This window comes from Conger conger, chromosome 2, assembly GCF_963514075.1.
Source record: "Conger conger chromosome 2, fConCon1.1, whole genome shotgun sequence".
NCBI lineage: Eukaryota > Metazoa > Chordata > Actinopteri > Anguilliformes > Congridae > Conger > Conger conger.
The window spans coordinates 76759920-76782657 of record NC_083761.1 but is presented as its reverse complement, the minus strand read 5'-3'; the positions used below and the strand labels follow the sequence as shown (position 1 = coordinate 76782657).

General features: G+C 44.4%; 2 protein-coding genes across 2 annotated transcripts; both read right to left on the bottom strand.

Moving 5' to 3' along the window:
* Positions 1–337: 337 nt before the first annotated feature.
* LOC133111551 (E3 ubiquitin-protein ligase TRIM35-like) lies at positions 338–10202 on the bottom strand. Its single transcript, XM_061222011.1, has 8 exons — positions 9839–10202; positions 8672–8767; positions 7574–7804; positions 6671–6693; positions 4240–4330; positions 4041–4063; positions 3837–3955; positions 338–1435 (listed from the first exon to the last, which is right to left on the bottom strand). Exons 1-8 carry the CDS (start codon positions 10010–10012, stop codon positions 858–860), a joined length of 1335 nt encoding a protein of 444 aa, XP_061077995.1. The 5' UTR covers positions 10013–10202; the 3' UTR covers positions 338–857.
* A 2113-nt stretch (positions 10203–12315) lies between these two features.
* LOC133111545 (zinc-binding protein A33-like) lies at positions 12316–22251 on the bottom strand. Its single transcript, XM_061221999.1, has 8 exons — positions 21847–22251; positions 20184–20279; positions 19857–20087; positions 19690–19712; positions 19004–19106; positions 18774–18796; positions 18480–18598; positions 12316–13595 (listed from the first exon to the last, which is right to left on the bottom strand). The coding sequence occupies exons 1-8, from the start codon at positions 22027–22029 to the stop codon at positions 13012–13014; spliced, it is 1362 nt and encodes a 453-aa protein (XP_061077983.1). The 5' UTR covers positions 22030–22251; the 3' UTR covers positions 12316–13011.
* Positions 22252–22738: the final 487 nt, after the last annotated feature.

The window sequence follows — 22738 nt, the reverse complement described above, 5'->3', positions numbered from 1 at the left end:
CAAATCCAACAAATGAACCCCACCATTAATTTGTTTTACAAACCCGGCCACCGTTGTACCTCAGTGGCCGAGTGGTTGTGTGAACCCCGCCCCAGGTAAGCCGTTATATTTTAAGGAAGCTCTAAAATCAGTTCATTTGCATTAAAGAGCCACTGAGACTTCAAACTGGAATCTCACCGCAAGTCAAAGGACAATGTGTACAACACACAACTTATCTCTCCTGTGGGGCAGCATGTAGCCTAGTGGCTAAGGTACATGACTGGGACCCGCAAGGTTGGTAAATTGCTTTGGATAAAAAACTGATAACAAATGAATACATTAATAACCCGTGACACAGTTGCATTAAAGCCTTTAATGGAATTGAGTTGGACACGCCCTTACTCACCAGCACCTTGTGTTACAGCTAGATTTTGATAGTTGCTCCATTACTCCATGAAGCCTTATCTAGGACTGGAATGAGTGTTGTCAGGAGAATCTCCATTCAAACTGTAATTTAGCCTAATCTCTGTCTGTGACACCAGCCCTATAATTCACGCCAAATAACCAATCCACCGTCTTACAGTACCAGCACCATAACATAAAATAAGGTATCTAAGATACAAAGATATAAAATGTATTACCAGAAATGTAGCAAAATTTAGCTTTTTTCAAAAGTATGCCATTTCTAAGCAGGAGGACTCCAAGTTTCCAGTGTTCATTCTGGTGTAGCAAGTTCACTTCTGATTGGCTGTGCACTTAATGGGCACATTGCTGATTGGTCAAACAATACATTTCCATGCTACTTATGTAAGGAATGTTGTCTGCAAAAGACTTATCCGCCCGTAGCGGTACCTTTTGGCTTTTAATTCCAAATTGTTCTACAAATACCAGTTAAATATTTGAGGGAAAAGGCCTTGTTCTTCTTGCGTTGGAGCTTGGACGCTGACGCTGACCCTCTCCGGAGCGACCCGCAGGGGGTGCTCCTCGCAGGAGCTGCGGAAGTACGGAAACACCGGCTCCGTGTAATGAACGTCGACAGTAAAGACGGGGCGGTTACGGACCGGGTCGGAGAAGGTCACGTTTCCGCTGCTCCGGTCCAGCTCCACGCGCACCCTTTGCAGCCTCCACGGGATGGGGAGGTGTGTTGTTTTCACCTGGTATTTTCCATTCACAAAACACAGGGCTAAAACCCCCCGCACTTGACGCGGCTGGACGTTCCGGCCCTTACTCACAACAGACTGTGTGGCCACTCCCACCGCCCAGTTGGAGTTGTCCCCCACCTCCACGTCCCACTGGTGTTTCCCGGAGGTGAAGCACTGGGACCCCAAAATTCCGAGGGTGAACCTCTCCAGGTTGTCGGGGAGCTGAGGGTTGTCCGTACAGAACTTCATACTGGTCAGTCCCTCAGACAGAGTGAGACATGGAGCAGCAGTGTTGGGGTCCAGAATAACAGGAGCTGGAGAGAGAGAGAGAGAGAGAGAGAGAGAGAGAGAGAGAGAGAGAGAGAGAGAGAGAGAGAGAGAGAGAGAGAGAGAGAGAGAGCGAGAGAGAGAGAGAGAGAGAATACACAGGGGATTGGAGAACTGTGTCTGTGTGTGTGTGTGTGTGTGTATGTGTTTGTATGCCAACAGTGATATTTTTAATGAAATAATTATGTACATTAATGTGCATTTATGTCCACATACTAAACACAATAGGTGCACTCTCAGAGAGAGAGAGAGATAAACAAAGAGATATGTTTCACATGCTTTAATATGGAAGCAGTAAAGGGGGGGTTACTTTTACACACATAGTGTCAGCATGTTAGCATATTTTTGTTAGCAATGACACAGTAAATTGTGTATTTCTGTTGCATGAGGTTAAATCTATCCATTGTTAGTTCTTGCTGAGACCTAGATGAAGGTTAGTTACATGCTAACATGTAGAACCATTGACAGGAAAGAGGGTGCACTCTCACACATCGCAGCATATGTAGTTTCACACGTTTTATACATATGAGCATGTAGGTGTATGCGTTGCTGCCTACAAAATGAAGAACCTGGCTGAAGCAATGCTGTCAGAACTGGGCTCTGGCAGAAAACCAAAGCAAAAAATAAATAAATGCACCACCAAAAACCACAAATATCTCACAAGAATATAGCACGTAGCATGTTCCCCCAGACTTCCCCCAGAAATATTCCTTTGGCCCCCTAGAAGGCAATTTCTGCCCAGTTTGTACTAGTCCTATAAGGGTCAATATCTCAAAAACTATTTCCTGCACAAACATATACTTTACATACACTTCATCCCTGCTAAAACCTCTCCCCATCTGGATCTCTCCGTTTCCCTCGGGGATACCACACTCACGCCGTCACCCAGTGCAAAGAACCTCGGCGTGGTGATGGACAGCAGACTCCCCGTTGACGTCAGAACTGTAGAATCTCTCCCCACCTTCAAGCGCAAGCTGAAGACACACCTCTTCAAGCAGCACCTCTCCCCATCCCTCCCTACCTCCCTGTGAACCTTAATTGTTGTCTCTGTGACTTGCTTTGTGTATCGGAATTTTTAGTTGGCTAGGTAAGCAGTGTTTGGATAGTTAACTTTGGTCACTTTTGCTCTGTTTGTTTGTTTCTTTGTTCTCAAAAAAAAAAAAAAAAAGGCCCTCGTCCTTCTCTTTGTTGTACAGGTAGCAGTTGAAATTGTACTTCCCTCTAGGGTCTTTCAGCGAACTTATCCCTGGTTATGGGTATGCACTTTGTTGTACGTCGCTCTGGATAAGAGCGTCTGCCAAATGCCAATAATGTAATGTAATGTAACACATATAGTTGAAGACTAAAATCAACGAAGAGGCTTGTACCATTCAGAGATTTGAGACAGAACAAATGTATCTCAGAGCATGTACATACAGGGTACACAAAAGCAAGCTACATAAAAATACAAAAGAAAAATCAAAAAACGCAAATACAATGAACATTCATCTGTATTTTATTCACATATGTATGTGAATATATGTATACAAGTATGTGTTATAAAGCATACCCAAAGTGTCCAAAAAGCTCTCCAAAAAGTATTATTCACCCTAATGCTTTCTAACGAACTTGGATCACTTTGAAAATTTTACACATTTAATTTCTTCAGTAAAGTCTTGAGATGCTAACTGACTGCCATAAACACTGTGAGTGCATTGTAAGTTGCATCTTGCTAGATTGTATATTCTCTCATGTGCAATGAGAAATATCCCATATCAGCCAGTCAGTTGCTGGCTAACTATGAGGGTATATCGCAAATGACTTTTGAAAGCCTAACTGTAGGGTAGCTAGTTAGCTAACTAGTTGGCATAAACATTGTCGCTGCCAGCTAGCTGGCTAGCCTAGTGAACTCACTTTTTGGTGTTTATGACTAGCCAAATAAACTAGCATAGCTGGTGATTTAGCTATTTTCTGTTTATGTATGCTGACCTAGCTGGTCTCTTTTTGGCGGCCCTCCCTTTACTGCATCCAACACTTTCTGATTGTCACAAATTCAATGCTTGCCACTTTGCACAGTCAGTGAGACTGCCTGCTGCTAGCCTGTCATGCTAGCTATGTAAAGTCATCTAGCTGCCACCTGTATGTGATACTTTAGATTAGCCTCGTCTATGTTAGCATTTTTTAGGGGTATGCATAACACAGAAGTGGCACAACGTAGCTATACCGAAATCGGTAGCGCATTGCTATTAGCAGGCCTGCAATATGTCGCTGAGATTGGATTTGAAACGGGTAAGATATTGAGGTATGATATTCAAAATGTGCTGTATTCATAGGAAGAACCAACCAACACTACCGTGTTCACAACAATGTGATAACTGCCAAAAGTGCACGCTTAAATCGCGTACTCACTGTGCTGAACAGCCCCCTGCATCTTCTCCCAGACCCTGAACTTGAGATTGCCCAGGTGTTTGGCCATGTCGATCAGGGCTCCAGTAATGAGCTCAGGTTCCTGAGGTGGTTTGCACATCCTGCAGACACACACTGCGGTCAATGCTCAGCTTGTCTTTTAGTCTCACAGAAAAATGTTAAATTTTAAGAAAGAACAGGCTTTACCTTTGCACTGTATCAGCATGGACCTAGAAAAAAAAAAAGTCACATTTGTTCCATGTTCATTTTTAAAAATCACTGTAAAACTAATGTTTTACCTGGAATTGGATCCCTAGACCTGAGACAAATGCACATGGCCGTGTATGAGCAGTTGCTAGTGCACTAAATGAAAAAACGTGGTAGTTCTGTATGGGCCCTTGTTTACCTGGCCTGGTAGTTTCATCAGCTCAGCTAATTGGGTCATGAAGTTGGATGCACCAGGCTGGCTTTGTTGATCCTGCAGGGCGCGCCATGTTCTGAAACAATAAGAACGCAGTGTATGTTACTGCGATGTTTGACTCATGCATAATATGGCACAGCTTTTTTAAGTTTTATCTGATCCAGATTTTGAATGCTCAACAACAGATTTTGAAATGATGTGTCTCTTTTTCTTTTGCAGCAAATAAATAAATAAAATATAGATTTGTTGAGCTACGATGTGTGTTTGTGTGGTGTGTGTGTGTGTATGTATGCAAGCGTGTGTCAGTTTAGATTGAAGGAATGCAGTAGGCGGGGTACATAAAAAGAAGAAAAGAAGAAAAGAAGGAAGTACAAGAGCGAAGGCAGAGGGTAAATGAAAGGAATGAGGAAGAATAGAGAAAAAGAATGACAAGAGTGAATGAAAGAAAGGTGAATCTTGGAAGTAAATTTACATTTTATGTTTTAGTCATTTGGCAGACGCTTTTAATCCACAGCGACTTACAAGTGCATAGGTTCTACCATAAGTCAAAGCATCACATCCAGAAACTAGCAAAATACACATGAAATGCTGTTCTAAACATAGTTGTCATCAGAAGTGCATTTTATTTTATTTTATTTTTTTTGGGGCGGGGTTAGACAAGGATAGGGATATCAGAAAGGAGGGGCAGGGGAAATCAGGAGGGAGGACTAAGGTAGAGTTTGAAAAGGTGGGTTTTGAGTCTGTGTCGAAATAGGGGGAGGGATTCTGCTGTTCTGACAGTGGTAGGCAAGTCATTCCACCACTGAGGAACCAGAACGGAAAACAGGCGTGAACGTGCAGCTCGACCGCCAGGTGCACGTAGAAAGGGAACCGTAAGGCGGCCAGAGCTGGCAGACCGGAGTGGTCTAGCTGGGGAGTAGGGAGTGATCAGGGATTGTATGTAAGGTGGGGCAGTCCCCTTAGCAGCCTGAAATGCCAACACTAGGGCTTTGAAACGGATGCGTGCGGCAATAGGAAGCCAGTGGAGGCCAATGAGAAGCGGGGTGACATGAGCCGACCTGGGCTGACTGGTGATCAGGCGGGCTGCAGCATTCTGGACCAGCTGGAGGGGCTTGATGGCACACGCTGGGAGACCGGCTAGGAGGGAGTTGCAGTAATCCAGGCGGGAAATGACGAGCGCCTGGACTAGGAGCTGGGTGGCTTTCTCAGTCAGGAGATGACGGATATAGCGTATATTATACAGAAAGAACCTGTAGGTTCTGGCAGTGGAGGATACTTGCGGAGCCAGGGTGAGGTAGTTATTAAGAGTCACCCCAAGATTCTTTGCCGTATGGGAGGAGGAAACTACACAGTCCTCAACAGTCAATGAGAGGTCGATTGACGGAGAGGACTTAGCAGGGATGTAGAGAAGCTCAGTTTTGGCAAGGTTGAGCTTCAGGTGATGGGAAGTCATCCACGCAGAGATATCAGCCAAGCAGGCAGAGATCCGTGTGGTGATTTGGGTGTCAGGGGGGAAGGAAATGAAGAGTTGGGTGTCATCAGCGTAGGAATGATAAGAAATGCCGTGGGAAGAGATAACAGAACCAAGAGACATGGTGTATAGCGAGAAGAGGAGAGGCCCAAGAACCGAGCCCTGCGGGACTCCAGTTCGTAGGGGGTGAGGGTCGGAGACTGAGCCCCTCCAAGTCACCTGGTAGGAGCGACCAGAGAGGTAGGAGGAAAACCAAGCGAGTGCAGAACCTGTGACACCCATCCCAGACAGCGATGAGAGCACAATCGGCGGCCGACAGGTCGAGGAAGATGAGGACAGAGGAGAGGGATTTTGCTTTAGCAGAGTGGAGTGCCTCAGTGACCGCGAGCAGGGCGGCCACTCTTGAAGCCAGACTGGTTGGGGTCATGGAGATTGTTCTGGAGAAGATAAGTGGACAGTTGGGAGCAGACCGTTCCAGAGTTTTAGCGAGAAAGGGAAGAAGAGAGACAGGCCGGTAGTTGTTCAGGGCAGAGGGGTCAAGAGTAGGTTTTTTGAGCAGGGGTGTGACTCTGGTGCCGGAAGAGAGGGAGGTGTTGATTAGAGAGGAGAGAAAAGGGAGAATGTCATCAGATATAGATTGTAGGAGGGGAGAGGGGATGGGGTCAAGAGGACAGGTGGTCGGGCGGTGGGAAGTAAGGAGTTCCAGTGTGTCGGCGTCAGAGAGGGGAGAAAAGGAGGTTAGGGAGTTGGGGAGGGTAGGAGGGTCAGCAGGGTGGAGGGTTGGGAGAAGGAATTGCGAATAGCATCGACCTTCTTTTCAAAGAAGGAGACAAAGTCATCAGGTGTGAGTGATGAGGGGGGTGGGGGGGGAGGGGGGGCCAGAAGAGAGGAGAAAGTTGAAAACAGTTTGCGGGGATTAGAGGCGGCCGCGGTAAATACACATACTTGTCAATTGTGGTCTTGTAGTTCTGCAAAAAATGAGTGAATTAATATGTCATCAAGTTATATTTGTGAGTCACTGTAAGTGCATACTCATAATATTTGTCCTGTTTATTAAAGGCCCACTCAGTGATCTTGGTTGGCAACCAATTAAAATTATGCCACTAGCAGCCAATCCCTCAGTGGGTCATGGTAATTGTCTGGGATGGTGTCTTGATAACCTGGGCAACAACTTTACTTAGCCTTCTACTGTTGCAGTTTGCGTAATGCTACTGTGTCCATGTCAAGTGCACGTGAAGTAGTTGGGCAAGGTTTATTTGGCAAAATGTTTGCATACTATTCAATTTCACATGTTAACTGACATGTGAGCGACAAGTGTTTTCTCATGGTGTTGAGCTGCGCAAGGACGACAGTACATTACATTACATTACATTATTGGCATTTGGCAGACGCTCTTATCCAGAGTGACGTACAATTGATTTGACTAAACAGGAGACAATCCTCCCCTGGAGCAATGCAGGGTTAAGGGCCTTGCTCAAGGGGCCAACAGCTGTGCGGATCTTATTGTGGCTACGCTGGGATTAGACGCACTGACCTTGCAGGTCCCAGTCATTTACCTTAACCACTACGCTAAAGGCCGCCACAGCAGTATGGCTCAGATATCAAAAACAAAGAAGAATGAAAAGCGGAAACCGCAACATGAACAAAGTAGTAGTGACAGTCCAACACTAAATATCTACTTTTCTTATCGAAGAGGGTATCATGAGGATCTTATTTTGTTATTTTAGGAGAATAACTCTGCACTATGTCTTTGTCTTTTTGTTCTTTGTAAGCCTTTAGCATTTTATTTTTCTATAAATGAGATAATACTGAATGAAACATAATGCACTGTTAATCGTTCACACATGCCTGCAGGAAGGCGATGTCTTCAGCTTGCAGTTCCTTCTCTATGGTGCTGATTGTGTCTAAGATGGAGGGCAGCTCTTTAGTTATCTTCTCAATCCTCTCCTTCAGCATCCCGCTCTTCCGCTCCTCTTCCTCCTTCAGCGCGGCGATCCTGGCCTCCTGCTCTTCGCGCAGAAACCGATGGAGTTTCTCAAACTCGTCTTTCATCTCTCTCTCCGTCTGCTGGGCCTGGCCCTGGAACAAAAAACGGCAGATGTGTTTTTCCAGGGCATTTTCTAGATCTGTCGATGACTTGGACCAGGGGTAGGGCCGTACATTTCCAGGAAAATACACTGTACATATACCAGACTTAACTGAACACTCTAATGCTGATGTCACAATCACTACAAGTAACTGAAAGCAATGGGGCTCTAGAACACTGATTTAGAATTTTTAAGAAAAATATATTTTACACAAAAACTACACTTCAAAGGGCTAACAGGCACACAATGATTGTGTGTTCCAGAGTTACCACTTAATCCCCCCCCCAGAATTGAAAAGTGTGGTGTGTGTGTGCATGCATGGGGTACTGAAGCTGGCAACCCGCACGATGAGGCTTAAACTCAAAATCCACCGGGTGCTCATACCTGTGCTTCACAATATCACATAACAACAGTGTAAAGACCCATGCCAAACCTGTCACAACTCATACAGCTGACCCGCCCTTTTTCATATTTTAATGCCGAGCAAAGTCTGATAAGACTGATCAAGTTGCACAGATCCAAACACAGGTACCGGTTCATATTTCGCTTGTTCTGCGCTTTAGAAGGGTATGATAAAGAATGCCAGTGGCAATACTGCCCCGGGGCTGATGGCCTGTGGATTGTGCTGCTTTATGGCATGTTTGCACAGTGACCCCCGAAGCCTCCCTCGGTTTTCCCTTTGTCCATGGGGTAATTTTGTGGGCAAATCTGAGAGAGGTAACCATGGAAACAGCTAAGGAAACATTCCGACTTTCATTCACACGCTGATGAATGACAGCACCGTGAACGTCAGATTCAAGAAATGATTGAACTTGATCAATTAAGAGCATTTAGGGCCCTCTAGGAGCTGTCATTGTACCTTCAGATGCTTGGCCATGTCAGTGAAGACTCTGCGAGCTTTCTCATGTCCTTCCACCTTTTTCAGCAGTTTCTCCCGAGAAATTGTGAGGACCACCTGGAAGCAGACAAGTCACAGGTGACGGTGTTTCCATGGGCAGACTGGTAGATGGACAGACAACAGGTACCACTGCTTGATGTAGGGTAAAATGAAAATGTGCTCATATTAAATGCACATGCCAGTGTTTCACTGGCCTTTCAGTTCCCCCTAGTGGTGAAACATTGATACTGTCACACTGCAGTTAATACGCAACATAGGCGTCAGAGTGGCTACGGTGCATTACTGGGACCCACAAGGTTGGTGGCTTAATCCCCGGTGTAGCCATGATAAGATCCGGACAGTTGTTGAGCCCTAACCCCACATTGATCCAGGGGGGATTGTCTCCTGCTTAGTCAAATCTACTGTAAGTTGCTTTGGATAAAAGCATCAGCTAAATAACTACTGAACCACTGCATAATGGGCAACTTTATGGAACTATTTTAGGCTCCTTCCATAAAAAAAAAATTATAAAAAATATTCCAAAGGTTCAATCAATCAAACAAATACAAAAACAGTAAAGACAGTTAAAACAGTTAAAATGGATTTACAGGCAATACATTTACTTTACTGTATTTGTTCACTTTACTTATACTGTCATACATACTACATTTACTGCATGTAGTATGTATGCAATACATTACAGAAACATCACGAGAGGGGGAATGGCTTTTAAATGTATGGTAATATTATACACATGTGGCGTAAGGAAACATATGACTTTTTTCTGTTTTACATAATTTTGTATTTCATTATTACTCATCGGTGCTCATATTCACCAATCTTAATATATTGTGGATCAGTTTTCTGTGTCTAGTGGGCCAGCCTCCAGTCCTGGAGAGCTGCTGGGTTTTTGGTGTGTTTCATGTAAGGCAACCCCCACAGGTAATTGAAACCAGACTTAAAATTTTGAAAAAAAAACATGATAACAAAAAAACAACTCTACTCAGAGCGCTAATCTAAGCCACTGATAGGCTATACGCGCGGTTTCCAACAGCGATAATCGGCTAATGCTGGCTGAAAGGAAACCACACGGCGGCCCTCCAGGGCTTCAACCTGAAACCCCTGACCCAAAAAAAACAGATGCTGTACCTTGTGTTCTTTGGCGGCTTCCTGCGATGGCCAGAAGCGATACTTTTTGCGGCCGTAAGCCTCTCTACAGCCTTCACAGGCCAGTTCTTCCATCTCCACACAGTACAGGCACAAGGGAGCCTTGTGTTTCCTGCAGGTTGGCTGAGACGCTGTCATCTCCTGTGAGGCGGCCATTTGCTGTATAGCCAGGAGGGTTTGGGAGGCAAGTCGCTCTAAAGAGCGAGAGACTCAAACGTGATATGAGAAATGACCGTGATATTAATAAAGAAAAAAAGAAAGTGGAACCGTTCAGGAGTCTGAAGTATGTCACAATCCTTCACCTGAGACTCAAGCTGTTGCTAAGATGCCTCAGTAGCCTAACAGGTAGAACTGGTTAGGCAATCTGTGCTTCAAGCATTTATTTCAAACCCTCCCAACACACACACACACACACACACACTATACACCACATGCACACACACACACACACAAACACTATATACCACACACACACACACACACACAAACACACAACACGAGCGCACACACACACACACCACACATGTGCACACACATACACACAATAAACGCACACACACACACACACACACGCACACGCACACGCTCCACATACCACACCCATACACACACACACCACGCATGCACACACACAGATGCGCACGCACACACACATTGATAGATTCAAGAAGAATTTCTTTCACTGCTTCGTAACATCGGGGTTGTCCAAAATATAAACACACCCATACACCCCCAAAACCATTCCATTGATTATTTACACACATGTGGCTTGACATACAAAATATTTTTAGCTGCCCCGACAACCAGGCTTTTTGTCCATTTTTATCTGCCAGAACAAATATAATTATTTTATATTTTAGGTAAGAAGACCCATATTCACTCTTCAGTCAACAACAATTTTATGAATGTTTTCAATAAAAAAAATAGACAATAGACCACCGTATATTTCAGAAGATTGTTATTGATATCTGCCTTTGATAGATTGCCCATTACCCATCTATAAGCATGCTTTTGTGCACAACATTGTAGCGCTCCTCAGGTCTACGTAGGCTGACCATGGGGGTCAGGTGGCGATATGTCAAGGGCTGTTCGAAAGGTAGAAAGATTCAACTTGCAGTGAGATTAAAAATGTATCTACATTGTAATGTAAAAATGTCTTTTTAATGGTTTATTTTATCTGACCTGTCACATCTCCCTGGAACTCCTAATAGCCTATATCTTACATAATATAGTAATGTTAGGCATTTTGCTGTTTGTAATATAAAAATAGACATATGGCATTTTGTTTTAATTAAACTAATAATGATTGCCCCGACAAACCCAAATCAACACATTTTTATTGAATGTCTCGTCCAGCTGCCATGTCCAATAAGAGGTTTTATCATCAATGATTTCTACATAACTGTGGATACAGACACACTGATTCATGCAAGAAGAATTTTTCCACTGCTTCATCACTGCTTTTGGTTTTGTCCAACACATAAACAGACCCATACACGCCCGGGATAATTCCCTTGAGATCTGACGCACAAGCTTGATGTTCAGAATAGTTTCATCCGCCCCTACAACCAGCCCTTTTCAATTACTTTCTATCTGCCAGAACTGAGCCACTGCAAACCTTATATCCTCAGTGGAATTTTTGAAATAACCATAAATTATCACAGAGGGATGAATCCACTACACATCCTCCAAATATCTACTCAGTTATGTGAATAACTAGAATAGCACACATTTCAAGTCAGACATGAACTCCGTATTGAACAGTAATGCATTTGATTTCTCAAATTTTGCTGATGTTTAATACAAACCATGATGAAAAGATATTCATTGTAGCTTGGAGCTATTCAAAAAAATAGTTCCTCAAGGTTCTCAAGGTTGACTCACTTTATTGAAATGGGATTTGTGCATTTTGTTGTGGCTACATTATGTTTCCAAGTGCACCAGGAACAGCCACAATAATCTGTATCCAATAAAAAACAGAAAATCTTTTCAGTGAGAAAAAAAAATCTTTCACTCGCCTGAGTTTGTGCTTCGGTAACTTTGTTTTAGTAATACTTGAGAGTAATCCAAACCTGACTCAAACCCCAAAGGGATACCAATCAGAAGAGGACTATGCCTGTATTCAAATGGGTTCAAGAATAGTAACCATTGTATGTTGGGTATGCCATTTTCAAGCTTGTGTTAAGAAATGGGGTGATACTTTTACATTATATTGATCACATTTTGGCAGACGCTCTTATCCAGGAGACAATCCTGCCCTGGAGCAATGCAGGGTTAAAAGCAGATCTTATTGTGGCTACACCAGGGATTGAAACACCGACCTTGCGTGTCCCAGTCAATTACCTTAACCACTACGCTACAGGCCGGTTCATCGTCCATCTTAGAAACACTGCCAAATTAAAGGTTTTCCAACAAAAAAGTTACATAATATACAAAAAAGAGGTAGACCCACCCTTAAATTTGTAGCTTATTAAAATGATAGTTTATTCAGAATAATTACATGCAATAATTACCATAGTCTTCATTCATGCATCTCACTTTAAATTCACAGAATAGTTTATGGACGCATCTCATTGTTAATTAATTTGTTTGCAAAGTCTACATTCAAATACTAATTAAGTAGAGTACATTAAATCAAATAATATTAAGCAATCCACAGCCAGAAAATGCAGTTACAGATAAAAAGAACATTTACCCTACACAGCAGTTAGTCTATACAATGGAACATAGACAGTAGAGTGTGAATACCTGCCATATAGAAAGCCTGATCATGCAATTTGAAAGATGAGAATATAAGATGAGAATATATATTTGGTTAAAGAATAGTATGCAATTTCTAAACATGAGAGCTAAAGGCCTACAAATGTGTTCTATGGAATAGCCCTATACAGCTGCACAGCTGATTTCCATGTTTCATATGTAAGGAAAACCAATACTACATCCTCCTGGTGTGGGCAGTATGAGTGCTGACACTTTTAGTTTTTTGGCTTCTGGCCCTTTGAAGAGTGTTTTTTTAATTTTTTTATACTTTTTTCCATAGTCGGTGTTCTAGAACTCTGTTGCTTTCTTTTACCAGCAGTGATTGTTACATCAGCGTTGGAATGTTCAGTTACAACCACTCTAATCACACATTTGTTATCTCATACTTTGAGGCTTCAATACATTTTTGAACCAAGCCAATTAAACATTCCAGAAACAATATAGCTCATTCCGTACTTCGGAGTTTCTATAGCGATGCTGACCTCGTCTGGAGAGATCTGCAGAGCGTGTTCCTCACACGAGCTCTGGAAATATGGAAACAGCCGCTCTCTGTGATAGAATTTCATGGCAGTGATGGGGTCAGAACAGCCTGGGTCAGAGAAGGTCACGCTTCCCCTGTTCCAGTCCAGTTCAACCCGCACCCTACGTAGCTTATATCTCACTGAAATGAGCCCCATTCCAGTGGTATGGTAGTGACCATTCATGTTGTACAGGGCTAAAACCCCCCCAGTGGTTTCTCCCTTCCTCTCAGTGGGTTGTGTGGCCACTCCCACCGCCCAGTTGGAGTTGTCCCCCACCTCCACGTCCCACCGGTGTATTCCGGAGGTGAAGCCTTGGGACCCCAATATTTTGGCTCCGAAGGTGAACCTCTCTGGGTTGTCAGGGAGCTGAGGGTTGTCTGTACAGAACTTCATCTTGGTCAGTTCCCAAGAGAGAGAGAGACATGGAGTAGCAGTGTTGGGGTCCAGAGTCACAGGAGCTGGAGAGAGAGAGAGAGAGAGAGAGAGAGAGAGAGAGAGAGAGAGAGAGAGAGAGAGAGAGATGTGTGAGAGGTGTGCTGTTGGAACGGTCAGTGCCGACCCTGTTCTCTCGCTCTATAAGGAGACACATATCAATTATTTGAGCGTAAAAAAGAAGCAAAAGGCAAAAAACTTTACAAAAATCATTATGCGGTCAAAATTGAGTTAATACCAGAATCAGATTCCTGAATATTTACATTTTACATTTACATTTTAGTCATTTGGCAGACGCTTTTAATCCAAAGCGACTTACAAGTGCATAGGTTCTACCATAAGTCAGAGCATCACATCCAGAAACTAGCAAAATACACAGGAAATGCTGTTCTAAACATAGTTGTCATCAGAAGTTTTATTTATTTATTTATTTATTTTTGGGGGGGGGGGGGGGTTAGACAAGGATTGGGATATCAGAAAGGAGGGGCAGGGGAAATCAGGAGGGAGGACTAAGGTAGAGTGTGAAAAGGTGGGTTTTGAGTCTGCGTCGAAATAGGGGGAGGGATTCTGCTGTTCTGACAGTGGTCGGCAAGTCATTCCACCACTGAGGAACCAGAACGGAAAACAGGCGTGAACGTGCAGCTCGACCGCCAGGTGCACGTAGAGAGGGAACCGTAAGGCGGCCAGAGCTGGCAGACCGGAGTGGTCTAGCTGGGGAGTAGGGAGTGATCAGGGATTGTATGTAAGGTGGGGCAGTCCCCTTAGCAGCCTGAAATGCCAACACTAGGGCTTTGAAACGGATGCGTGCGGCAATAGGAAGCCAGTGGAGGCCAATGAGACGGGGTGACATGAGCCGACCTGGGCTGACTGGTGATCAGGCGGGCTGCAGCATTCTGGACCAGCTGGAGGGGCTTGATGGCACACGCTGGGAGACCGGCTAGGAGGGAGTTGCAGTAATCCAGGCAGGAAATGACGAGCGCCTGGACTAGGAGCTGGGTGGCTTTCTCAGTCAGGAGATGACGGATACGGCGTATATTATACAGAAAGAACCTGCAGGTTCTGGCAGTGGAGGATACTTGCGGAGCCAGGGTGAGGCAGTTATCAAGAGTCACCCCAAGATTCTTTGCCGTACGGGAGGAGGAAACTACAAAGTCCTCAACAGTCAATGAGAGGTCGATTGACGGAGAGGACTTAGCAGGGATGTAGAGAAGCTCAGTTTTGGCAAGGTTGAGCTTCAGGTGATGGGAAGTCATCCACGCAGAGATATCAGCCAAGCAGGCAGAGATCTGTGTGGTGATTTGGGTGTCGGGGGGGAAGAAAATGAAGAGTTGGGTGTCATCAGCGTAGGAGTGATAAGAAAAGCCGTGGGAAGAGATAACAGAACCAAGAGACATGGTGTATAGCGAGAAGAGGAGAGGCCCAAGAACCGAGCCCTGCGGGACTCCAGTTCGTAGGGGTTGAGGATCGGAGACTGCGCCCCTCCAAGTCACCTGGTAGGAGCGACCAGAGAGGTAGGAGGAAAACCAAGCGAGTGCAGAACCTGTGACACCCATCCCAGACAGCGATGAGAGCACAATCTCATGGTTGACTGTATCGAAGGCGGCTGACAGGTCGAGGAAGATGAGGACAGAGGAGAGGGATTTTGCTTTAGCAGAGTGGAGTGCCTCAGTGACCGCGAGCAGGGCGGTTTCAGTGGAGTGGCCACTCTTGAAGCCAGACTGGTTGGGGTCATGGAGATTGTTGTGGAGAAGATAAGTGGACAGTTGGGAGCAGACCGACCGTTCCAGGGTTTTAGCGAGAAAGGGAAGAAGAGAGACAGGCCGGTAGTTGTTCAGGGCAGAGGGGTCAAGAGTAGGTTTTTTGAGGAGGGGAGTGACTCTGGCCCTCTTCAGGGAAGAGGGCATGGTGCCGGAAGAGAGGGAGGTGTTGATTAGAGAGGAGAAAAAAGGGAGAATGTCCTCAGATATAGATTGTAGGAGAGGAGAGGGGATGGGGTCAAGAGGACAGGTGGTCGGGCAGTGGGAAGTAAGGAGTTTCAGTGTGTCGGCGTCAGAGAGGGGAGAAAAGGAGGTTAGGGAGTTGGGGAGGGTAGGAGGGTCAGCAGGGGTGGAGGGTTGGGAGAAGGAATTGCGAATAGCATCGACCTTCTTTTCAAAGAAGGAGACAAAGTCATCAGGTGTGAGTGATGAGGGGGGTGGGGGGGCCAGAAGAGAGGAGAAAGTTGAAAACAGTTTGCGGGGATTAGAGGCGGCCGCGTTAATTTTCGAGTGAAAGAAGGAAGATTTAGCTAGAGAGAAAGAGGAATGGAAAGATGATAAGAGGGCATGGAAGGAAGCTATATCACTGGGGAGACAGGACCTTTTCCATTTTCTCTCCGCCGCCCGCAGTTCGGTTCGGACAGCTCGTAGAGCATCAGAAAGCCAAGGACTGGGGGGGGAGGCCCGAGCTAGTTTGGTGGTGAGGGGACACAGAGAGTCAAAGGAAGATGAAAGGGAGGACATGAGAGTTGTAGCCGCATCATCGGGAGACAGTCGAGAGAAAGACTCCGCAGATGGTAGGGAGGAGAGGATTGTAGATGAGAGGGTGGAGGAAGACAGGTGGCGTAGGTTCCGTCGACAGGTGACAGTGGATGGTGGGAGAGATGGATGGGTGTTAGAGGAGAGTGGAAGAGAGAAAGAGATGAAGGAGTGGTCAGATATATGGAGTGGTGTTACAGAGAGGTTGGTTGTTGTGCAGCTCCTTGTGAAGATGAGGTCAAGAAGGTTGCCTGCTTTGTGGGTGGGAGGGGAAAGAGTGAGGGTAAGGTCAAAAGAAGAGAGGAGGGAGAGAAAGGTAGACTGGGTGGACTCTGAGTTGAGGTTGAAGTCACCCAGGAGGATCAGGGGGGTGTCATTGACAGGTGAGGAGCTGAGGAGGATGTCCATCTCATCCAAAAAGTTTCCCAGAGGACCCGGGGGCGATAAACCACAATAACAAACAGTTTGCACGGCAGAGTAATAGAAACCGCATGAAATTCAAAAGAGGAGAAGGAGAGGGATGAGGAGAAGACACTAGATCTCCATGAGGATGAGATTAGGAGACCTGTGCCACCTCCTCTGCCAGAGGATCTGGGTGTGTGGGAAAAAGAGAAGGCAGAGGAAAGGGCAGCCGGGGTGGCCGTGTTCTCTGGTGAGAGCCACGTTTCAGTTAAAGCAAGAAAGTCAAGGTTGAGGTGGGAGGCATAGGCAGATATGAAGTCTGCTTTCTGGACGGCGGACTGGCAGTTCCAGAGGCCACCAGCCACACAGAGATCAATACCAGGGGGTCTGGGAGGGAAGATGAGGTTAGAGATATTCTGCCCATGTTGGCGGGAGGCGAACCTCCTACCTGACTGGGACCTGGGGAGAGGAGAGAGGACAGGGATGGGAAGGAAACACATGGAGGGAACTAGGGAGGACAAGGGGAATACTACACAGTGGAATGAGGGCAGGCAGCAAAAACAAAATCAAACATCAGGCTCTCAGACAGCCTCGATGGACACCCGTAGATAGACAACCCCGACTTTGTACACCTGCGACTTCGTACGCCGAGGCAAGTAGCCGAGGCTGCCGCACACAGCTGCCGCTGGTGCGCTACACAACTGCTTAAATAACACTGACGCCGAATACAGAAAATGCAACCAACCCACTGCAGAACAATAATGCACACTGAAGTGAGTTCAGGTGTGCCAGTACTAATAGCCTGAGCAGGGTGCAAAGTATTGGCTCCTCCTACAACAAAAGCTGTGGCCTGCCAGCCAGTAAAACAATAGCCTAACTTAATAGCCTAGCTTACCTGAGAGAAACAAACACCTAACCCAGTTTCACTGAATCTAAATAAACACCACTTGTAATAGCTAACAAACAAACAAGTACACAACAGAACACTATAATGACAACTAAACTGAATTTAGAATCAGCAAGCAAACAAATAGTACTTAACTAATCCAGGAGAAAATGCAACCAACCCACTGCAGAACAATAATGCACACATCTATCATTCACCAAATTTTCTAAATCCGATCATCATACATTTTGCTGTCCAAAACAAACTTTTGTGGAAACAGTGGAATGACTGTTGGTGGAAGACAGGGTGGTTTTAGTATCTCAGAAACTGCTGGTCTCCTGGGATTTTCATGCACACTAGTCTCTAGAGTTTGCAAAGAATGGTGCAAAAAGAACCATTGTTAGTGAGAGATGTCAAAGCTGACAAGAAGGTGACAGTAATGCAAATAACCACACACTACAACAGTGGTATGCAGAAGAGCATCTCTGAACACACAACACATCATAACTCTAAGTGGATAGGCTACAGTTGTAGAAGTCTAATAAAGTGCTCACTGAGTGTACATGGATCCTCCATCTTCCAAATTACACTGCACAGAACAATACAGTAGAACATTGTGGAACGATATCATACAGTCACTATGCTTGTGAAACTTTGTATCGTGTAGGTGTGATTCCTATAGCCACTATATGCTGGACTAGTGTGTGCTTTGGTATAATGACACATTGGATTTCCACATGCTGGTTAACTGCATGATACTGGGGTACTGCAATATGTATTTCATATTTTCCACAAACTATGTCACATACTATCTTTAATGTATTTTGCAGTGAGAAAGGGTTAAATTCACAACAAAATCATTAAAAGCCACTTTTCTCAGAACTGTGTTTTGCTAAAATGCAACATTCAATCAATCATATCTCCAGGGGTATTTACTCAATCTCACCAAGTGATACATTGTGTAGCTCTCATTCTGTACCTTAACATACAATTATAAACTGAAAAGGTCTAATTTTCAAACTTGTAGCTGAAGCATGTTAGCTGCTCACAAGTATAATAGGTATGATATTAGTAAGTAATAACTGGCATTAACATCTAGTACTCACTGTACCGAAGAGCCCACAGCATCTTCTCCCAGACCCTGTACTTGAGATTGCCCAGGTGTTTGGCCACATCAATCAAACCGTTTGTGATTGGCTCAGGTTTCAGTGGTGTGCCGTAGATCCTGTGTAAAATATCAGGTCAGGGTTCAATTTATTATTTAATCCCCCTAACATAATATGAAGAAGCTGTGTTTGTTACTTGTTAATTGATTAGTCGTATTTTTAGCATGCTTCTTAATCAAGGAAAATAAATTAGTGATTAGTTGAAAGGGTATTTTTGTGCCCCACCAATCTTACCTTGTCAAGGTGTCATTATGGATCTACAAAACAAGAAAAACAGTCTTGTGTTTATAGTCACAATGTTTATATTGTGTATGAAACTATTTTTTCAGCTTTCCATTTGTAATGAAAGGTAATGCAGAATTTGATTCCCAGAGTAATTTAGGCCAGTTGTTTTTCCAGCTTTGCACCTTGCACCTGCAGGGGGCGATATTTGAGAGAGAAAAAGGAAGGGAATGATGATTTACCTGCCCTGGTGTCGAGAATGAAGTCTTCATCCGATTAATTAACTGGGTCACACCGCTGGAGAACATTCCAGAGCTCTGAGGATCCTGCAGGGATTGCCAGATCCTGAGGGGGAAAGCCGGGGATCAGTGCTGCTTGGGTGTACTGGGTATTTGGCACATTATTCTTTTATTTTACCACCATATTATATTACTGGCATTTGGCAGACACTCTTATGCAGATTGACGTACAGTTGATTAGACTAAGCAGGAGACAATCCTCCCCTGGACCAATACAGGGTTAAGGGCCTTGCTCAAGGGCCCAATGGCTGTGCGGATCTTATTGTGGCTACACTGGGGATCGAACCACCGACCTTGCCTGTCCCAGTCATTTACCTTAATCACTACGCTACAGGCCGCCCTCGACAGACATGATATTTTTCCTTTTTCATTAGTCAAAACTTTGCTACTCCATGCACTACAACTAGAACTTTTGTTTGGGGGGGGTGCATATTTGTGTGTTTAAAGAGAAGAAGTGTGGGAATTTGATGTGGGTCATAAAAAGAAGAGTAGGAGGGCAATAAAGAGCTGAAATAAAGACAGGAGGTGAGAGGAACAGAGAACAGGAGGAGATGAATGAGAAAAAGAATTTAAGAAGCAAAAGAGAAAAGGACAGAAAAGAGGTTGGGCACAGAAGCAAACAGACATACCTGTTAATTGTTTGTGAATAACCCTGGAAATTCAGAAAAGCATGAAATATAAATGTTACCAAATTATATTCTTATGTTAATACTTCACGTGGATCTAAATCATTTTTATTTATGCACAATGAGTGAAACATTACTGTCAGATTGCACTGATATCAATGTATTCATGCCTGCAGGAAGGAGATGTCTTCAGCTTGCAGTTCCTTCTCTATGGTGCTGATTGTGTTTGAGATGAAGGACATCTCCATCGTTATCTTCTCAATCCTCTGCTTCATCATCTGACTCTTCTGCTCCTCTTCCTCCTTCAGCACGGCGATCCTGGCCTCCTCTTCCTCCCGCAGAAACTGATGGAGTTTCTCAAACTCGTCTTTTATCTCTCTCTCTGTCTGCTGGTACTGGCTCTGGAACAGAAAACGGCAGAAGCATTTTTCAGGGGTGTTCGTCCACAAGCGTGTCATACTGTTTTTATAGATCTGTAAACAGAAGGTAAGTTGTACCTTAACGTGCCGGCTCATCGTATTTAAGGTGAGGCGAGCTTCTTCATGCTCCTCCAACTTCTTGGTCAAGGTCCCTCGAGAATCCCCGACGATTTCCTGGAATGACACACATCAGAGGCACTGACTCTGGATGGAATCACAGAGGAACGTACACAGACAGGCAACAAGCACAACCTGTTTGGCTACATGTGTGCATGTGCGTGAGTGACTGTGTGCATGCGTGTGTCTGTGTGTGTGTGCATGCGTGTGTATGTGCGTGATTGACTGTGTGTGTGTGCATCTGTGTATGCGTGTGTGTCTGTGTGTGTGTGTGCGCGCATGTGTGTATGCGTGTGTGTGTCTGTGTGTTTGTGTGTGTATGCGCGTGTCTGTGTGTGTGTGTGTGTGTCTGTGTATGTGCATGCATGTGTGTGTGTTTCTAAAGGTTCTTATTTTTTTACATGTTTTCTCACTTTTTATACATTTCAATGCATTTCAATGCCCAAGACAAATTATAATGTAAAATAAAACAGTCATGTTTTGCATTATTTGTTTGCATATCCTTTGCATGATATGTCTTCCTGATGGCTTATCAACATCATCAGAGTCCGTATATCGTATAGTTCAGGCATACTAAAACTCTTTTGATTTGAATGGATCTCTATGGGAATTTGGGGTTGGGACAAGATTCAGCTGTAAATCACACGGATACAGTATGGAAGAAATTGGCTTAATGGCTTTACGTCATAAAGAGTCCAAGGTATTAAATGAGTCTCAAACCATTGTGCTGCTACCAGATATGCAGTAGATACAAAAGGAAATGTTGCTCCTCACAAGTATGGACTGCATATCTATTGGCATCCGCTGGTTTAACTCTTCCTCCATATTTATGTGTGCATAGCCTGGGCCAGTGATTATACATGCATTGTTTAGAAATACTCTAGAAAACGGATTGACCGTGTGGACAAGGCTGAACAATAGGCACAATGCCAAAGTTACTTATTTCTGGGAAAACGAAACCTAACTGATTTTGTTTTGGCTCTCCTGTAAAATTCAAAAAATGACACTGACGCCCCTTTCGTACCAAACCCTCGATTTGGTTTATTTTTAAAAATCTATTTGATGAACGATCATAAGCACAATGCCAAAGTTACTCATTTCGGGTTAAACGAAACCACACAGCCTCCGGGAATATTTTACTGCCAGCAAAGACCCTGACAATTTTTTTAATGCGAGTTTATACAAACCACCGAATTCCCCGTTTATGAATTATACTTTGCGTGTAATGTGTAGGGTAATTTAAAGTAATTATTATATATTTCGACGGTTTGGTGCGTATGGGGCGTAAGTGGGCGTATTTTGGGCCAAATACCCATATTCGTCTATCAGAAGAAAGCTCTTGATGACATATCTAGCGGCAAAATATAGGATTCGACATCATTAACTACATTGAAATAAATGGAAAAAAGACTCTTTGATTTTGTTTCGGCTCTCCTGTAAAATTCGGAAAATGACACTTGCGCCCATTGCGTACCAAACCCTCGATTTGGTTTATTTTAAAAATCAAAATATCTCATTAATAATAGGCAAAACATGGAGGATACGGGAAATTGGCTTTTTCTAAAGTATCAGATAACAGGCAAACAAGCTCGTGGAACATTTTGTGAAGATTGTCGGAGCCTACCTTGAGTACTGGCGCAGCTTGCTGCACTGCAACGAGATCATGCCCGTTGTGTTCGCTACCTCGTCGACAGGATGAACAAACTAATTTTTCATCATCCATACAGTACAAGCTAAAGGGAGAGCCGTGTTGATCGCAGAACTGGTTCGCCTGCGCGGTTCCGCCGTCTTTTGTTAAACTGCACATTTTGACGAGGCTCACCGGAGAACACTTTCTAACACCGTGTGGAACAGAGTGTGTGATCTTTTATTCAGTTTCCAGTATTGCGTACGTTGTGACCGCGCAATCGCATGCGACGGCGTCGCGAAGTTCAAACGTATTGTAACGGTCCGGTTCAAACGGAGGCAGAGACTTGAACTTGTGGTTATCTTTAAGAACTTTATTGTGTCGAGAAGCCACACAAATATGCGCACTCTCATGCACGCGCTCTCTCTCCACTAGCCCACACGACCTACGTCACTCCCCTTGGCTGGCAGCGCTTATGCCAGCTGACTTTCACTGGCATGTAGCTAGCCTACTGCAGGAGCCTGTAAAAACATATCACAATCCAAAGAGTATATGAAAACATCACAATCCAATCGCCCACACATTTGATGAAACAAGCAACAGAATTCACTTTGTGTGATCATCGGTAGGTGCAATCAGGGAAATAGAGTTGGTGGGTTGCTTAGTAGCTTAGAAGTTTCTGAAATCTGATTTCTGATTTCTTCCAATGAAAAACGGCAAATGGTGCGAAACATTATCATTGACAGGCCCAGGCTGCAGTTGGGAATGAGCCCTTTAAGGTGTGACATCACAGGTGATGAGAACGTTCTGACTTGTCCATTCTAATGCTGATGTGATAATGTTTCTCCTGGGTCTCAGGACCGCCGTTTCATTTGAAATCCAAAGTGCT

What these genes read in the sequence shown, in the direction of transcription:
- LOC133111551 (XM_061222011.1), bottom strand. Translation starts at nt 10,012, where the DNA reads ATGGCCGCCTCACAGGAGATGACAGCGTCTCAGCCAACCTGCAGGAAA. An exon ending in AAGACATCGCCTTCCTGCAG is followed by an intron (nt 6,694 to 7,573) that starts GCATGTGTGAAC and finishes CATTTTTTGCAG; the next exon opens with AACTACAAGACCACAATTGA. An exon ending in TACAAGACCACAATTGACAA is followed by an intron (nt 4,331 to 6,670) that starts GTATGTGTATTT and finishes TTATTGTTTCAG; the next exon opens with AACATGGCGCGCCCTGCAGG.
- LOC133111545 (XM_061221999.1), bottom strand. Translation starts at nt 22,029, where the DNA reads ATGTGCAGTTTAACAAAAGACGGCGGAACCGCGCAGGCGAACCAGTTC. An exon ending in TATTCACAAACAATTAACAG is followed by an intron (nt 19,107 to 19,689) that starts GTATGTCTGTTT and finishes TTTCCCCCTCAG; the next exon opens with GATCTGGCAATCCCTGCAGG. An exon ending in CATAATGACACCTTGACAAG is followed by an intron (nt 18,599 to 18,773) that starts GTAAGATTGGTG and finishes TATTTTACACAG; the next exon opens with GATCTACGGCACACCACTGA.